This window comes from Lycorma delicatula, chromosome 1, assembly GCF_047948215.1.
Source record: "Lycorma delicatula isolate Av1 chromosome 1, ASM4794821v1, whole genome shotgun sequence".
NCBI lineage: Eukaryota > Metazoa > Arthropoda > Insecta > Hemiptera > Fulgoridae > Lycorma > Lycorma delicatula.
The window spans coordinates 146,085,963-146,101,672 of record NC_134455.1 but is presented as its reverse complement, the minus strand read 5'-3'; the positions used below and the strand labels follow the sequence as shown (position 1 = coordinate 146,101,672).

Here is a 15,710-nt window from a genome sequence, read left to right as displayed (position 1 = left end):
TTAATTTCCATGTTATATTAATTTAAATCTCATACACCCCTCTATTCAAATACATCATAAAAAAATATATATCTTCCAAAAGTCAATTCAAATAACAGCACCACAACACTCGGTGCTCTAAACTTTAGTTTCTGAAGGTAAACTAGGAGAGAAGGTCACCTTAGACAAAAGTAAAATTCATTATCTGAAAATAAGATGTACTCTAGTCAAGTCAATTATGAAGGAATTTAATCGTCTTTTAAAAGCATTTAAAATTTAAAGCATTTTAAAAGCATTTCTGAAAGAGGGCAGCAGCTCTTTCAGTAGTTGTTAGGGGCGTGAGTCAGAATGACTTAAACGGCCATATCAACATCACTCAGTCCTCTGAGAACTGCGTACCTAAAAGCAATGGAAAACTACAGCTGCTTTTTTTTCCAAGAAAATGTGGCTCTCTGCATTTTCATATAGCAATGATGGAGGCGCCTTCCTTGGTAAAATATTCCGGAGGTAAACTAGTTCCCCGTTCGGATCTCCGGGTGGGGACTACTAAGGAAGGGGTCACCAGAAAATTAAAAAATAACATTCTACGAGTCGGAGCGTGGAATGTTAGAAGTTTAAAAAAGGTTGGTAGGCCAGAAAATTTAAAAAGGGAAATGGATAGGATAAATGTGGATGTAGTAGGAATTCGTGAGGTACGGTGGAAAGAGGAAGGCGACTTTTGGTCAGGTGATTTTAGAATAATTAACTCAGCTTCAAATAATGGGCAGGCAGGAGTAGGTTTCATAATGAACAAGAAGATAGGAAAGAGAGTAGAGTGTTTCAAAACGCATAGCGATAGAATCATTGTAATAAGGATAAAATCAAAACCTAAACCGATTACATTAGACGTTAACGATTGTTAACGTCTATATGCCTACCAGCGCCCATGATGATGATGAGGTAGAGTGTGTATACAAAGAGATTGATGAAGCAATTAAACACGTAAAAGGAGATGAAAATTTAATAATAGTTGGAGATTGGAATGCAAGGAAGGAAATATAGTGGGTGAATACGGGCTGGGCAAAAGGAATGAAAGAGGGGACCGACTTATAGAGTTTTGCACGAAGTATAATTTAGTAATTGCCAACAACCAATTTAAAAATCATAATAGAAGAATATACACTTCTTAAAAGCCAGTCGATACTGCAAGGTATCAGATAGATTATATCATGGTTAAGCAAAGATTTAGAAATCAACTCTTTGACTGCAAGACTTACCCTGGAGCAGACATTGATAGCGACCATAATTTTGTGATAATGAAATGTAGATTGGGGTTTAAAAACCTGAAGAAAAGGTGTCAGATGAATCGGTGGAATTTAGAGAAGCTTGAGGAAGAGGAGGTAAAGAAGATTTTTGAGGAGGACATCACAAGAGGTCTGAGTATAAAAAAGATATGGTAGAAAATGTAGAAGAAGAATGGGAGAATGTTAAAATTCTTAAATCAGCAGAAGCAAACTTAGGCGGAATAAAGAGAACTGGTAGAAAACCTTGGGTTTCAGACGATATATTGCAGCTGATGGATGAACGTAGAAAATATAAGAATGCTAGTGTGAAGAAAGTAAAAGGAACTATCGGCAATTAAGAAATGCTATAAACAGAAAGTGAAAACTGGCGAAAGAAGAGTGGATTAAAGAAAAGTGTTCAGAAGTGGAAAGAGAAATGAACATTGGTAAAATAGACGGGGCATACAGGAAAGTTAAGGAAAATTTTAGGGTACATAAATTAAAATCTAATAATGTGTTAAACAAAGATGGTACACCAATATATAATACGAAAGGTAAAGTCGATACATGGGTGGAATATATTGAAGAGTTATACGAAGGAAATGAATTAGAAAATGGTGTTATAGAGGAAGAAGAGGAAGTTGAGGAGGATGAAATGGGAGAAACAATACTGAGATCTGAATTTAAGAGAGCATCAAAAGATTTAAATGGCAGAAAGGCTCCTGGAATAGACGGAATACCTGTAGAATTACTGCACAGTGCAGGTGAGGAAGCGATTGATAGATTATACAAACTGGTGTGTAATATTTATGAAAAAGGGGAATTTCCGTCAGACTTCAAAAAAAGTGTTATAGTCGTGATACCAAAGAAAGCAGGGGCAGATAAATGTGAAGAATACAGAACAATTAGTTTAACTAGTCATGCATCAAAAATCTTAACTAGAATTCTATACAGAAGAATTGAGAGGAGAGTGGAAGAAGTGTTAGGAGAAGACCAATTTGGTTTCAGAAAAAGTATAGGGACAAGGGAAACAATTTTAGGCCTCAGATTAATAGTAGAAGGAAGATTAAAGAAAAACAAACCAACATACTTGGCGTTTATAGACCTAGAAAAGGCATTTGATAACGTAGACTGGAATAAAATATTCAGCATTTTAAAAAAATTAGGGTTCAAATACAGAGATAGAAGAACAATTGCTAACATGTACAGGAACCAAACAGCAACAATAATAATTGAAGAACATAAGAAAGAAGCCGTAATAAGAAAGGGAGTTGACAAGGATGATCCCTATCTCCGTTACTTTTTAATCTTTACATGGAACTAGCAGTTAATGATGTTAAAGAACAATTTAGATTCGGAGTAACAGTACAAGGTGAAAAGATAAAGATGCTACGATTTGCTGATGATATAGTAATTCTAGCCGAGAGTAAAAAGGATTTAGAAGAAACAATGAACGGCATAGATGAAGTCCTACGCAAGAACTATCGCATGAAAATAAACAAGAACAAACAAAAGTAATGAAATGTAGTAGAAATAACAAAGATGGACCACTGAATGTGAAAATAGGAGGAGAAAAGATTATGGAGGTAGAAGAATTTTGTTATTTGGGAAGTAGAATTACTAAAGACGGACAAAGCAGGAGCGATACAAAATGCCGAATAGCACAAGCTAAACGAGCCTTCAGTAAGAAATATAATTTGTTTACATTAAAAATTAATTTAAATGTCAGGAAAATATTTTTGAAAGTGTATGTTTGGAGTGTCGCTTTATATGGAAGTGAAACTTGGACAATCGGAGTATCTGAGAAGAAAAGATTAGAAGCTTTTGAAATGTGGTGCTATAGGAGAATGTTAAAAATCAGATGGGTGGATAAAGTGACAAGTGAAGAGGTATTGCGGCAAATAGATGAAGAAAGAAGCATTTGGAAAAATATAGTTAAAAGAATAGACAGACTTATAGGCCACATACTAAGGCATCCTGGAATAGTCGCTTTAATATTGGAAGGACAGGTAGAAAGGAAAAATTGTGTAGGCAGGCCACGTTTGGAATATGTAAAACAAATTGTTAGGGATGTAGGATGTGAGGGTATACTGAAATGAAACGACTAGCACTAGATAGGGAATCTTGGAGAGCTGCATCAAACCAGTCAAATGACTGAAGACAAAAAAAAGGCATTTCAATATTTAAGAAGCTCTTCTTCTCACCACTTCTTTAACCACTATTCTAATTAGTGATACAAGGATCTATTGATTTTCATTTGAAAAGCAATCCTGTCCTAATGGTGAGACAGTTAATTACTTCGTCACATACAATGCTAAATATCTCTGTAAGTAACCGAGTTCCTCTTGCACTTGAATTAATTTCATTATCTGAAAGAAAAGCCTCTGCAAAGTATTTCATCCATATTACATTCATGATTTTGTACTCCCTTCTTAAGCCTCCTTTATATACACATACATATAAATGCATATTAAAAATATAAACCTCATATACTACCACTCACAATTCTCTAATAACAATTTTACTATATAAAGTAAAATGCAATTTGGACTATATTTTTGAATATTCGATCGCTTAGCTAGACACAACTTTTTTTTATTATAAAAAAGATTGATTTATATTTGTTAGTCTCTACACATACTTGGCCTCACTGTCAAACCAGCTTTCTCTGGTTAACTCATTAGAGAAAATATTCATCTATGTTACTGGGATGTAGGTAATTTACCTTAAGTTGTGACAAATTCCTTTCCAGAAATTGTACTCTCCTCTATACTTACAGTAAAATGTGTGTGTGTGTGTGCATGTGTGTGTGTGTGATAGATATGATGTATCAGCAAATGAACAAACTAAATATTTATAATGTATTTCAAAAATGAAAAATTTACAAAATGTGGGCTCTGGTCAACATGAATCAAAATTTTAATAACTAATTAGAAAAAAGAAAAGGTGCATCATTACACATTCAATACAAGATCTGCTAAACATTATGAATAGTGTTATTAAGATTTGAAAATAACCATTTTAGACAAAAAATATAATAAAATATAACTGGTTTAAAAACAACTTTACTCCTGGTGTAACTTGGCATAAGGAAATTAAAAAGTAGAATTTTTTTAAAATGGAAAATTGACCAATCGAAATTGAAAGTAAAAATATAACCCAGATGGAAGCTAACCAAGATAATTAAAATAAAAGCGTTTTTCAAATATATTATATATATCTATAAGGAAACCCCAATTTAATTGAATAGTATTTTCGTACTCCTAATATCTCAAAACGTAAAGAAAACTCATTTCCACCCCCACACCCACCATATAACTAAAAGTAATATCATACTTTTCTTCAAAAAGTCAGTAAAAATACACCTATAGTTTTAATCTGTTAAATATGTTCATCAGTAAACAATTTAATTTGCACAAAATATTACAAACAATTGTTATAAAATTTGGTTTAAAAGGATATAACGATTAAATACAGTACAAGATGTCAGATCAGAAAAGGATAGGAATCTTATGTGAATAAACAAAAACTAAAACAGTAACTAGAAAAATTAATAATACAAATTTAGATTTTAGCAGATCCTAATACCCACATATGTCATTTAAAATTTACTTTTATAAAATAAAAATCATTTTTTATTTCCTAACACGAATTGAATACCACAAGTTTTTTAAAAACTTTTACAAAACAAGAAAAAACCTTGTCATTAAAAACAAGCAATGGATACATATTTGTCCATTATGATGTAATTAGCAACCAGCTGTAATATTTTTAACTAAAAAAAAAAAAACTGTTATAAAATAATAAAACTTTAAAGGAAAGGAATAAAACTGTCTACTAAGAAAAAAAATAGTAAAGCAACAATAAGCCATACCTTTCAAGGTTAGATGAAATAAACTGGTTGCAGAATTATCATTGCTTTATAATATGCCAAATTTTGGTCGTAATTAATGCATTGGCAATACAACAATGAGCATGTAAATTTTAAAGGATAAAATTTTAATATATCTAGTAGTTTGATTTTTATTTGAAAATATTAATTTTTTTTAAATCTGCATTCTGAAAATTTTAAATACTAGGAATATTACATCTTACAACAAAAGAAGGAATATAACTCATCTTTTCGTGAAAGTATGTGTTATGAAAATAACACTTCTCCATTGTTAAACAGGAATGATTCTTCCATTTTTAAACAGGAATAGATAGCCTAGAATCTACCACACTGTGGACACATTTATTTTATAACCACAGGGACTACCTAATTAATGAACACCATCACTATCAAAGAAAGCCACTCTGCTTAGAACCTCTTGTACCTCACACGTTTTACATGTGTCACAACCACAAAAAAGGATGGCACAGATTAAACAGAAAAATTTTATATAAAGGTTTGTAGTTTATATTGTCATGGGAGATAATGAGATAATTAACCAATCGATATCATATTTATTTTTAAAAATCAGAATGTTTGAAATCCATGAAATACAATTTTGGTCGCTGCTTATTTTACTAACATGTAACACAAACAAATTAATTTGCAAGACAATGTATAATGCTCTATACTTTTTTTCTTTTTCCTGTTTAACCTCTGGTAACTACCGTTTAGATAATACTTCAGAGGATGAATGAGGATGATATGTATGAGTGTGAATGAAGTGTAGTCTTGTACATTCTCAGTTCGACCATACCTGAGATGTGTGGTTAATTGAAACCCAACCACCAAAGAACACCGGTATCCGCGATCTAGTATTCAAGTCTGTCTAAAAATAGCTGGCTCTACTAGGACTTGAACGCTGGAACTCTCGACTTCCAAATTAGCTGATTTGGGAAGACGCGTTAACCACTAGACCAACCCGGTGGTTTATAATGCTCTATACTACATTCAAATTTCTTCACTAACACAGACCTGGCTGACCAGGTTAAAATTATCACAATATTTTATATTTCTGCTAGGATTATCTTAATTGAAGTATTATTTTCTCCCCTAGCATTGTCACCCTCATGCTAAAAGCAGTGTTGAGAATGGAAGTACTCCAAAACATATCAACTACAAATGTTAGAGTATTAATGTTAGGAAAAGCAGAAAATAACACTCAAATCGATTAATGCTATATTATGATTGTAATCCAGTAAATATTCACAATAATCCAGTTCACTGTTAAATGATATTGTTAGCATGTGTTAAGTCAGTGTATCAACTGGAACCGGGCTAGTCTTCTTATTAGGCATACATCTAGTACCTATTAAAGGTAGGTATAAATTTGTACTTGTGTACATGAATCAATAACAACCAATATGAAAATCTAAGAATATTTCTTCCTGAGAAATCTCTTAGTAACTCATAACTCTTCAGAGGCATGTAATGTTCAAAACCAGTCAGCATTGCCTGAGTACAAATATCTTATAGGAAGATCCTCAAACAGCACACCACTTCAAATATCACTAATTAAATAACTTCTCTTAAAAATGAACATCGGACACAACCTTTATAAGAAAGTAGACATTGGTTTTGGAATATGTCAGAAAATTCTGTCCAATAATTTGACATGCTGGGCATTACAACCAAATATACCCATAGCCTCCTGTGTGGTTAATGTCAATCCAGCAATGAATTCTTTCATTGCTCTTTCTTATTAACTCTTTTTAATGCTCTTTCTTACTTTTTCTTTCATATTAAGATTATGCATAAAGAATTTATTTGCTGCCGAAACTTTCAATTTTACTTTACTGAGGTAATTGAGTGGAGATGTGATAAGCATCACCCTGATTTTGACTCATAGTGCTCTCAGTATTTTTTGTTCAAAAATAGTCTGTTTTCTACCACCTTTCTTGCTTGCTAGATTTGATTAGTTGTCTCAAGGATGTTTAGAATTTCAACAATCAAGATCAAGCTAAAAGGGAGAACATACTGATACCACTGAGTATGGTACATCTATATTGGATGGTGTATCACTGAAAACATACATAACCAGGAATTGTACACATCATTATGAGTTTTCCAGAAAAAATTTCAACAGTAAAGAGCTGTGGTAAGTGAATAATCATTGGTATTTTAATTTTCTGACCTACAATAAGAACAGTAGTATGTAAGAAAAAAAGGTAAGATTTTGATTACTTTTAGCATCTGTCCTTAATAATAAGATTTTTACTTAAGTATAATTTTATTTTCATTTCAAATGACAAATCTCCTTTTCCTAGGTAAAAATTGAAGAAATGATCGATTCAGTTGAAATTAGTACAACTGTATTTTTTGGTATGGAAGGAATTCCCCAAGTTATGAGTATGTCTAATCCAGATGATCCAAAGGTAAAAAAATTAAATAGTAAATTAATAATTTTTAATATTATAGGTAATTATACCTTAAAGTGTACAAATACTTATCATTTGGCAATTCTGTTATCAATTCCTGCAAGTAGATATACTTAATTGATTTTTGTTACTGATAAATCAATGCTTGCAGTGTTAAAAAACAATTTATTGCACAGTAAATGGTGAGCAATAAAATGCTTCCTTCCTTCAACAGAAACACTAGTAAAAGCTAAATCAGATTTTACTATAAAACCTTTTTGTTTTTACTATCAAAGAATAATACACTTACAAAGTACAGACAATTAGTCTCTTGAGAAAAGATAATTTCAAAATAATCTATAAACGTATTCAAGAATTAAGTCTTCAATTAATTACTTCCCTATGTTAATGAAAAAGCTAATGTATAAAAAAAATTATGTATCTATTTTAAAAATAACCTACTAACAAAAAATTATATTATTTATATTAATATACTACTACTGTTTGCTATGTGAGGAGTGAAACTTAGGACAATAAAAATAGACACTGACATGCCTCGATGAAAATAAATTATAATTATTTTTCTTCTAAAAATAGTATTATGCAAAAAGATTATGTAGAAACAGTTGAAAGCTAAGCGGTAAGTAAAGTTTCTAGGATAAATTGGAAAAAATAAGTAAGCAGCGAGCTAAAAAGACATCAAAACTGGTAAAAAAAATTTTATTTAAGTATTTCATCTGATAAAACCAAAATAATGACTTTTAAGAGAGTATAGTTCTGAAGTCAATATGGGAAAATTAATAATTTTGATATAAAAATCAGAGAAGTGAATAAGCGAGTACTTTTAGGCTGTAGAATATCCCGCTTTGGATAAATAGACACAAATTATAAAACTGAAGGATTTAATTGCTTGAATGGGGTTTTAAAAAGAAACTTACAAAATACTCACTTCTAAAATTTTACAGATATTGTAACCCACCTTTCTTTTTGTAAGTAGAACATGGATAATGAAAATTATATTTATTTCTAATTACACCAAATATTTTTATTTATCTTAACATATGCAGTAGTACTAGTAAAAAAATTTAGAAATATAAAAAGAGCTTGGTTTAACTTTTTTTTAATGATTTTGTTCAAGATGTTCAACCATGAATCTTATTCAAAATGTTTAAATAACTGAACCAAATTTAATAAATATTTTAAAAATTCACTGTGTCACAAAAAGTTTATATTATATTACAAAGTACAGACAATTAGTCTCTTGAGAAAAGATAATTTCAAAATAATCTATAAACGTATTCAAGAATTAAGTCTTCAATTAATTACTTCCCTGTTCACAAAAAGCAATTTTAAATGCAGATTTTTTTTCAGAAAAGGAAAAATGTTTACGTTGAAATATTTAAAGCAATGTTTGGACTATCAGATTTTTCAACTCCTTCTCTGTTGTTGACAGCATTACATGAAAAAAATTGTTTCATCCCTCAATCAAAGTGTGATGAATACCGTAGACAAAGTGAAGATCTTCATAATAAATTTAAGGTAAGAATATTTTGACAATTATCAATAAAACATCAATCGACTAGAAATATTAAATCCAAGCTATGTATTCCAAATTATTATTTATTATACCTCCTTATAAGATGCACACAAACCTATAAACAAGAGAAAGAAAATGTTATAGACATTGTTAAACTGTTAAAACTAAAAATTTAACTATTAAAGCTATGAAAATTGTTGTGGTTGTTAAAATATCTAATAGATTGTTTTAACGTGCAGTGTACGTTGCAATCAGTTCCACTATTGAACAATAAGCAACCCCTCCTCTTCGGTCCAATGAGATGAGGATGTCATTTATGACATTTAAATGAAGTGTATTCTTGACTCAGGCTGACTATTTCTTAAACATATGGTTAATTAAACCCCAACCACCAAAGTAAACTGGTATCCGCTTCTAGTATTCAAATCTTTATAAAAGCAACCAACTTTTACTAGGATTTGAACCTCAGCAACTTCGACTTCAAAAATCAGCTGTTAAACAACTGATTTGCAATGATAAGTTAACCATTACACCAGTCCGGTGAGCTTAAAATTCTACTAGATGATGGAAAACATATCACTTACGACGGAAAGCAAGGAGAGCGGGAGTTTGTTTTCTCCCTACTAATTGCAGAACCTGGACAAATATCCCTTGCTGCTGTGTCTTTCTATTTTATCTGGCGGGTTATCATCTGTTTTATGGCGGTTAAAGATTTTATTTGTTTTATTTTATTTATGGACGGATTTCGTATTTGCGTTCCGGTCCCTTAGACCAATGAGAAACAATTGACTGGGGCTGATACGAGGATACTAAGCGTGCATGTGCTTTGTACTTCCGACAATTTCCCCCTTCAATCCGTCCTCTGAAGTCCTTTCGGTCAAACAGGAATTTGCCTTTCGTGAGGGTGCTAGTGTTTGGAGGAGGCTTTCAGATACACGTGTGTCCGGGAAGGGTTTGGGGGGATCGCGTGGGCACCGCCATTGTGCTAGTTCACCTGAAACAGCACAAAAAGAGACATGTTCTGTATTGCAAAAAAATTATAACAGACCTCGTTCAGGACAATATGACAAACCTCTCATTTTTCAACTTACCTACTTATTAGATTTTTATAAAATTAAATGTATTATTATTATTTTTTTTTTATGAAGCGCGGCAAAATCGCTCTTAACGTTCCCGCTCGCGCGCGCGCAAAAAAAAACCCCTAATAATGTTGAAAAATATTAATTATGATAGTATGGACTTAGATTCAAATATTTTCAATAAAATTTGAAAGTTAACAGTTTATTTCATATATCATTTTGAATAATTAAGTGGTCTGCTAGCAGTTAACACTGGTCAGGTAAGATATGTTTCCATTAGTAATACTGACTATTAAATTAGGTTTGGATCGACATAATACAATGTCAATGGATTTGCTGTAAAAGGTTTAAAAGATATTTTATTTTATTTTGTTTATTTAATTGAAAACTTCCACTAACTTGACCGTAGACAATGAAAAGGGTCCGGCCAGGTAGCAGCGTTTTATCTATTTCCTGTTAAAGACACCAATACAGCAAAACAATAGTTCAATTATTATTAAGCACTCGTTAGGACATTAGATTTTATCTACATCTATACTACTGTAGGATATTATAATGGGTTAGATTAAAGTAATATTGGTTCAAGTATTTATTTTACATTTAATTTGAATAAAATACAACATAACTAAATGTTTAATTATTTGTTAAGCACTAGTTAGGGTGTTATATTATGTTTTCTAATTCAGTAGTATTGTATGATACTGAAATGGAGTAAATAAAATTGATTTAATTTTGGTAAAAAAAAAACCGTATATCTATACATTTATGAGCTGTACAACTTTACGCTCAATATGAGACGCGCACATCTTTTAATGAACTCCTTTTTTTTAAAGTCTCGCAATCGTTTCTGGGAGTTCCCTATTGGCTCAACCGATGTAGAGGCTCCTGACCTGGTTTATCTTACTCAAACCCTCGTCCCGCCTTTTCACGGCGATTCATCTAACACGGCGTGAGGCCTTTTTCTCGCACCTTGCAGTGAAGGGTCCTCTCGACAGATGACCCTGAGATGGCTGTGCTCGGATACGGCCGCTCTCCCGAACAGTCCGCGCGCCTGTGCTACGCCCACTTCCGACACGGTTTTTATGTCCACAAAGTAGCGAAGTGTGGTGTTTCTGCTCCGAAAATCGTCCGCAGCGCCACGTTTTGGACGCCTTCCAATTTTTTCTGGAACGTAGAGAACAATACAGCTCCCCATGCCAGGTAGGCGTATGTCAGAATTGGCAACACGAAGTCTGTATATGAATATTTTAGTCACCAGCGGAATGGGGCTGGCTCGATTAAGCACTGGGTGTAGGGAAGCCCTGGCGGCCTTTGCCCTCTGAGTAACATATTTTATATGTTCCCCTAAGGTAAACCGTTTATCCAAGACTATTCCTAGATACTTAACTTTTGTTTCAAAGGGTATTTTTCTCCTGAGATTTCCAGGAGTCTGGCCGGAGCACGTCGCTTGCATGAGAATTGCACGGCCACAGACTTCCCCCGTTGACCCTGATTCTCCAATTATCAAGCCACGGCTACACTAAATACAATTGCCGTTGAAGTCTCTCGACCGCGTAATCCACATTTCGGGATTTGTAGTAATATGCCGTATCATCGGCGTATAAAGCGGTGTTGACGCCTTTGACAACGACATATCCTTAGTATATGTAGTGTACAGAATCGGCGAAAGGACTGTCCCCTGAGGAACCGTGGAGGTTATCGCCCTAGTAGTTAATAAGGATCCCACAACGCGTACTGCGAACTGTCTTGCCAGTTGGTAAGACCTTATTAGCCAGACATGGCGGCCAGGGACCGTCGTGTGAGTGAGTTTATATAGTAGCTCGCCATGCCAAACTCTATCGAAGGCTTTACACATCCAAAGAAACAGTTACCGCTTTCCTGTTCAAGCCTCCTACAAAGTTATCCACCAGTCGAACTAGTTGGAGGGTCGTCGAGTGGCCTTCTCTGAACCCGAACTTCCGGCCCCAAACATCGCCGAAGTCGCTCGAGGAAAATTCTTACAAACAACTCTGACAATGCCGGTAGTAAGGAGATCGCCTGTAATTCCGGGGGGGAATATAGACTTTTCCCCGGTTTGGACAGGCATACTACCTTCGCCATTTTCCAGCATTACGGAAAATACACTACGTACAATATAGACGTGAAAAGAGTGGCCATGGTCGCTATGAAAGCGAGGGCAACGTTCCGGTATGCTCGGGCCTCTTGATCCCGTCCACACCTGTGGACTTATCAGGGCTTGTGGCTTTGATAGCAGCGGTCACTTCTGCTTTAGTGACGCGGTCTATTTCGCGGGGAGCATCCACTACCTGAGCAAAGTAGTCCGCGAGGAAAGACTCCACATCGGTTGCATGGTCGTTATACGGGTCGGCGGGGTTTGGAATGAACTGTTCTTCCAATGTGTCCGCGAAGACCTCCGTAGTGCTATAAGACAGACCTCGTTTATGAACGACATGACGCGATCGACCGTGTCGTTGATGTCCTCCAGTGTGGTCAGGAGTTCTGGATCTACCGGCCTAAAATCCCGTTGGAGAGCCTCATGGAACTTTCTCCAGTTCACTGACCTTCGGAGAGTTGGTGGTGGGTCTCGACCGGCCCCTACTAGGCCCATTCTTCAGTAAGACTGGAGAATGGTCCGAGCCGAGGTCCTCGATCGTTTCTATTGCTAACGGCATTTGTACTGCCCTCAGAATCGCGATGTCGAGTACGTCAGGTATCGACCGACCATTTGCACTCACGAAGGTGGGCACTTCAGGGCCTGTGACGACTAGCCTGTGGGCCCTCGCCTCTTCGCATAACAGCCTGCCATTAGCATTTATTACGTTGCTATTCCAAGACGTGTGCTTAGAATCAAGATCGCTCGTGAGTATGAAGCGACCATCCCAATTTTCCAGCACGGCATCTAGGTCAGCGCCGGGTACAGCTGAGTTCGGCCTGTTAGAACCCGAGACCTTTCTGTATACTGCGCCTAGATGTTGCACATGTATGCAGGTCTGTTCCATGACATCGGTGTGGACCTTCGCCCGCATATGCCTGATTCGTGTGTGGACTAAAATAACGGTTCCGCCGGTGGCGGGGCTTCGGGGTGGCACTATCATGTCGGTTCTGTAGGTGAGATAGTTCCAAAGGGTCAGTGATTTGTCCGGCTTGAGGTGCATTTCTGCTAACAGTATTACATCATTTTGTGTGTCATCGGCTAGACGGCATAGCTCCGCCATCTTGCCTGCTTCGGAACGCGCGTTCCACTGCCGCAGTCTCAAAGTTTGCCTAGCCATACCGGGTGAGTAAGGTCATGAGGCGTTCATTCAAGGACTGGAGTAGGTCCCCAATGGATTTCGCCTGTAACAAGCGGGGCAATACAGCCAAAATTCCGGACAGGACGTCCTTTATTGACATCCTTGACAGAAATTCGTTCCCGGCGCTCTCCTTTAAGGATGCGGCTTCCGGCTTTTTCCCGCCGGGGCGGCTGGGTGTATTTGACGCCAACTGTGGTGGGTGCCGAGCCTCGAGAGCTCCTGCGGGTTTTGCTGCAGTTTGAGTCTTCATCCACTGTGGTTTTCCTGAATTTTTGGCTTCTTTTGTTGCCTGTGAGGTAGTCTTAATTTTGGTTTGGTCGGTTTTGTGGCCGCGATCTTCTCGGTCGCCGGAACCCGTTGGAGCTTTTGCGGCGTGGGAGGAGGTGGCGCCTCTTTTCTCACCGCTGGGGTAGCCGCGAGCTGAATCTCTTGCGGGGTCCCCTTCAGCCGAGCCAAGTGCTCCTTGTAATAAGGGCTTCCCCGACAATTTTCCGAGTGAGGCCCCTTGCAATTCGCGCACGAATTTCTCTTCTCGCGACTTTAGGCAAGACGTCGTTTCGTAGTCCCCACTACTTTTGACGCAGAGCTGCGCCCTACGGCAATAGTTCGAAGAGTGGCCGAACGTTTGACATCTGTGGCATTGAGGGGGGCACCTCGTGTTACGAATGTCGTCAGTTATTTTACAGTAAAACATACTGTCAGGTCATAGATGCCCCTGGTGGCATTTAGAAACTGTCTGCCGGAAATTTCCGTGGATGGAGAACGAGGAGGTTGTGGACGATTAGTCACCATTAGCCTAAATTTAAAAAAAATTATATCTAAATTTTAACAATAGTAATTTTAACAATAAAGTTTAAATTCACAAAAATAATAAATTAATGAAAAAAAAATTAAATGGATAACGGCTTACATTAATGTAAATTGCTAATACAAGGCGGTGGTTAAATCTGGAAAAGTCTCTATAGGTGAATGACTAAATAAAACTTAAGTAAAAATGATTTACTTAATACCAATGACTACTTAATCTATAAAATAGTTCGAAAGTAATAATATAGGCTTACTTTGTCGTAAGCCTAAAAATAAAATCTACATATTTAACTAATTGTTAGATACTGGCAAAAGAAAGAACTTATTTAAAATAAAATAAAAGTAAACCATGCTAAAACTTATCTAGTTTGATCGGAAATTCAAACAAAAGATATAACGCTGCCGCTGGTCGGACTGGGAGTCCAAACCACAGTCCGACCAGCGTGTTTGTGACAAGACTGGAAATGTTATTCAGGAACTCACACACACACACACACCACAGAGCACTATAAATCACGTCCTTTTACAATCACTGCTAGACAGAGACGTCACTTGAGAGATAGAAGGTCTCTAGGGTTTGTCAAGAGAAATAAATTACTGGCATTAAATATGGTAAAATAATTCTTTAACGAATAGAAATTAAATTAGATTTTCAAAGCAGAGATCTTCCTTAATTACTTAATATGACAATAGCTAAGAGTTCTAATGGAATAATATAACAAAAACCCAGAATTTTTATTATGTGCAACATTAGCTTCAACCCAGATCAAAAATGAAAAGTTTAAAAATAATCAAAACTTTAAAAAACTTTATTGATTAGTAAGATTTAAATTTGCTTCTCATTAATATGTATTAATTAGAAAATTATTAGGCTTCAATACAGCACCTCCTTTGTGTGTAGATTAAGAAATATTTAACTTTTAACTATGTTTGTTAAGGATTAGATTAAAAAAACAAAATTTAATTCTAATGCAAAATCAGACAAATTAATGCTCGTACTTTTGCTTTATTGAATATTGGTTCAAATAAACAGCATTCAATAAGAATTAAAATTGATTTAATCAATGTTTATTAAAACTTTGTTTCTGACAGCGATTCTCATGAATTTAAGATTTAACTATAGAGACATTATTATGTCTCAAGAGAAAATGGGTCTTATCAGAATCAGAAAGTGTATATGAAATCTTGTTTTTCTTGTTTATGTCTTACATATGTTCAAAATGGATTGAACAGAAAATAGCCCATATTATAACAAATCATCCAATTTAGCCTTCTCCAAACCCAAAGGCAATCTGGATACTTTTAAAGTAGATAGAAAATCCACTACAATTGACAAAACATATCTAACTATCTGTACAGCTTTTCTCCAACTGTAATTATAACATCACCTAATATCCATCTACACTGATAACTACAATGAACTCACCACCATAAAATATTTCAAATACTTCAAACTCACTTATAA

General features: G+C 35.2%; 1 protein-coding gene across 5 annotated transcripts in view; it reads left to right on the top strand.

Annotated features, from left to right (window-relative positions):
• Nucleotides 1–15,710, top strand: part of LOC142323741 (fatty-acid amide hydrolase 2-like) — a 118,197-nt gene that overhangs the window by 89,730 nt on the left and 12,757 nt on the right. For all 5 annotated transcript variants that reach the window (XM_075363935.1, XM_075363925.1, XM_075363916.1 and 2 more), the window contains exons 8-9: nt 7,440–7,547; nt 8,901–9,068. In XM_075363935.1, coding sequence (XP_075220050.1) covers nt 7,440–7,547; nt 8,901–9,068 — 276 coding nt within the window. The remainder of the gene's footprint in view (nt 1–7,439; nt 7,548–8,900; nt 9,069–15,710) is intronic.